The sequence below is a fragment of the Lotus japonicus genome, chromosome 2 (genome assembly GCF_012489685.1).
Source record: "Lotus japonicus ecotype B-129 chromosome 2, LjGifu_v1.2".
NCBI lineage: Eukaryota > Viridiplantae > Streptophyta > Magnoliopsida > Fabales > Fabaceae > Lotus > Lotus japonicus.
This window is the reverse complement of record NC_080042.1, coordinates 33,971,155-33,974,704: the sequence shown is the minus strand read 5'-3', so window position 1 is coordinate 33,974,704 and position 3,550 is coordinate 33,971,155. Positions and strand designations below refer to the sequence as shown.

Here is a 3,550-nt window from a genome sequence, read left to right as displayed (position 1 = left end):
TTGGGTTTGTCTTATTTGCATAGGGATTTGGGCCTTGGTTGTAAGGCCCAAATGTAGGAACAATCTAGAGGAGGACCACACCCACTATAAAAGGGGGGTCATTACCTTGTACCTTACACCTATTTGATCATTTATGAGAATATTTCCTTACTATTGCATCATATCTATATTTGTGCTCTGCTATGGTTTAGTCATTGTACCTTTTCATACTCAAGTAAGCTCTAGTACGCAACATTGACGCCGTCTGTGGCTCTGACCTAGATCTACACGTGACGTAGAAGGGTGAGGGTTACAATTTATGGAGACTCGTTCGTGTGGTGTTGACCGTCATGACCACCGCCGTCGTGGTGTGGGTCGTCACAGCCAACGCGACGGTGCTCGGGATGACAACCATGTCATACATTCTGAGCCAGAACAGGAGGCTTCCTCGGAGGGTGTTCATTCGGTGGCACGGTCACAACCGTCCCCGGCGACAAAGCCAACTCTTGGTAAACCTTCAGATCTGGTGGCTAAGTCAGATCCAGGTGTCCAGCGGCGTCAATCGACACCCGTACACATAAATCTGGATGACGTGAAGGCTAGTGACCCTGTGAAAGAACAAGGGGTGATAACAGGCATTACCCCAATGGCTTTGAAACATATGTTGGATAACTTACAAAATGTTCAACGCTAGAATGAACATTTGCAGGCTCAGGTGGAATACCTAAATCAAATGAGAGATTTCAGGCGTGGACAGCGCATTGAAGCTGAGGATGTGGTTGAGTTCCAACCATTCGTGCCCGCCGTCACGGCGGTGTAAATACTGGACCATTTGCAAACAATGACATTGGACGCCTATTCAGGCGACTATGATCCCATGGAGCATTTAAGGTATTTCAATACCAAGATGGTTATTGGCGATGCAACAGATGCGGTGAAGTGCCGACTATTGCCATCAACATTTAAGGGCATGGCGATGACTTGGTTCATTAAGCAGCCACCATTCTGCATCGACAATTTCACAGATCTATCTACTAAGTTCTTAACTCAATTCTCAGCCAATCAGACCACAAAGGCCACAATTTTTGATCTGATAAATATACACCAACAGTCAGGCGAGAAACTGAAGACATATATGGCACGGTTCAGCAAGACGGTCGTTCAGCTAGAGGAGGATAGCTCGGACGTGTGCGTGGCGTCGTTCAAAAATGGCCTTAGGGCTAGGTCCCTGAATCGTGATTTGACAAGACGCCCGGCGCGTGACATGATGGACCTCCGAGCCAGAGTTCAAGAATTCATCTTGATAGAACAAGATGATCAAAACAAGAAAAAAAGAGAAGATTGGAGAAAGAGTGTTCAGCCAGGCACTCTTCCACCAGAAAAGCCCAAGGTGGGAAAAGACGCAAGACCGGCACTGACTCCTCGCCAGCCAAGACCTGTCCTTTATCAAAATTCCAAACAGGGATTTCAAAGCAACACATGGCACAAGAATCCCCAAGGAGTCTCGTCGGCGCAGGTGACTCAGTCAGTTGCTCCACCAAATGGAACGCCATTAACAAAGTTGAATGCACCATTGAGCACAATATTAAGGGTTGTGGGCCAGACGAATGTTGTGCAATATCCTCCGCCTCCTAGGCGACCACCATCTAATGTTGACACCAACAGATGGTGCGAATTTCACAAAGCTTTAGGGCACACCACTGACAATTGTTGGACTTTGCGGCAAGAGATTGATCGCTTAATCAAAGTAGGACACTTGGCAAGTTTTGTTAAGGATGCCTCTGCACAGGAGCCAGCCAAGGTGGCTCAAGGCGACAAAGGAAAAGGCAAGGAAGTGGTTGAGGAGTTAGGCGATCCTGTGGGCGAATGTGCATCTATCGCAGGAGGATTTGGTAGAGGCGAGCTTTCCAGCAAAGCCAGAAAGAGATATGTGGCGGCAGTGCACTCTGTACACGTAGCATATGAAGGAGCATGCTAGTTGAATCATTCACCAATCACATTCTCCCCTCAGGATTTTGCTCATGTAATCCCACATGACAATTGGACTGGGCGGGACATAAAGGATAATTATGCCCGCCCAAAATGAACAATCAACCGACCGAAGACAGCCTTGGCGGGAACAATGACACAACGAGCTTCTTTGCCCTTCCTTAGGTGGACCCACGAGCCAGCTGGAAGATTCCTTTGGATTTGTCTTATATGTATAGGGATTTGGGCCCTGATTGTCAGGCCCAAATATAGGAAAAGTCCATATCATGACTTTACCCTCTATAAAAGGGGAGGTCATCAGCTTGTACGAAACAACTTTTTCAACATTAATGAGAATTTACTTTTTATGACATCTTACCATTTTTAGTGCTCTGCTAGGTGTTGGTAAATCCGCAAGTGTACGGAATCCACCCGGTTTTAAATATCGAACCACAGGGATTGTGAGTGAATAGATTCGGTTCAACCTTTGAGTTTGAAGGTTTGTTTTATTGAGGCAAACATATGACGAAGTAGTAAACAGGAAAAAGAAAATATAAATTCAGAAATGAAACAGAGAATGAAAAGAAAAAGTGATTTACTTTGGGTTCTTGCTCAACTAATCAATTCAAGCACATCATTCTAAGCACATGTTCTCATGAATCTCTCCTTGATGTTATAGCCTAAGCAACTACCTATCGATGCCTCGCATAGATAATTCTTTCAAACCAAAAGATAAGCCCAATTCCTTGTGTACTTAAACATTTGTTTGAAGCATAAAGATTATAAAGTTCAGGCCAACAAACCCCAACCCTTCCTCTATTCCTAGTAGCAAGTATAGAAGAGGTAATCCCAAATCGGTTCCCTAATCTATAACAAACTTCCGTTCTATTATAGAAATGCATAAAGCTAGCACATGTTCTAACTTGAAACATAAAGCATGGATATGGGATTCAAGGAAAGAAGAAGAACATGTGGGAAAGAACTTAAGATTATAACTTAAAAGGAAAAGTCTTACAAGAAAACCAAAGTAAAGAAGAGAGATTAGAAGAGCCATGCTTGGCTAAGAACCTGAATTACAAGCTTGGAAGCCCTCTCTCACTCTCCTAGATGATCCTCTACCTCTGAATTTTACAAAGTATCCAAAATTACAAAAGAAAATGACTAAAATCCTATTTATAGGCAAAATAAACGAGGCTGGGCTGTTCTGGGCGCTCAGGCGCCAATTCAGAGCGCCTGAGCGCCAATTGCATGCCCAAAACATGCTCTCTGGAGCTAATTGGCGCCTACCCAGCGCCTGCCAACGCCTAGGCGCTCCAGCTCGCTTGAAAAAGACTCTTTGGCTTCTGTAACTCCTCTTTCAATCCTCTTCAAGTCCTCCTTCAATTCCATGCTTCTTGGCCTTCTATTACCTTCAGTTTCTGCTCTCCAAACCTAACCAACAAGTCAAGGAAGAATTTAGAAGCTCAAAGAGCTCATTAGCACAAGAGGTCCTTCATAAAACAAAAGAAAATCATGCAAGTCCTAAACTTAACTTAAAATGCAAGAAAACTCCCTATAAAACTACAAAATTACAAAAACAAAACAAAGACTCAAGAAAAGATAA

General features: G+C 43.9%; 1 protein-coding gene across 1 annotated transcript; it reads left to right on the top strand.

Moving 5' to 3' along the window:
- The first annotated feature begins 820 nt into the window (after positions 1–820).
- Positions 821–1,957, top strand: LOC130736369 (uncharacterized). The gene has a single exon (XM_057588205.1). It carries the CDS (start codon positions 821–823, stop codon positions 1,955–1,957), a length of 1,137 nt encoding a protein of 378 aa, XP_057444188.1.
- Positions 1,958–3,550: the final 1,593 nt, after the last annotated feature.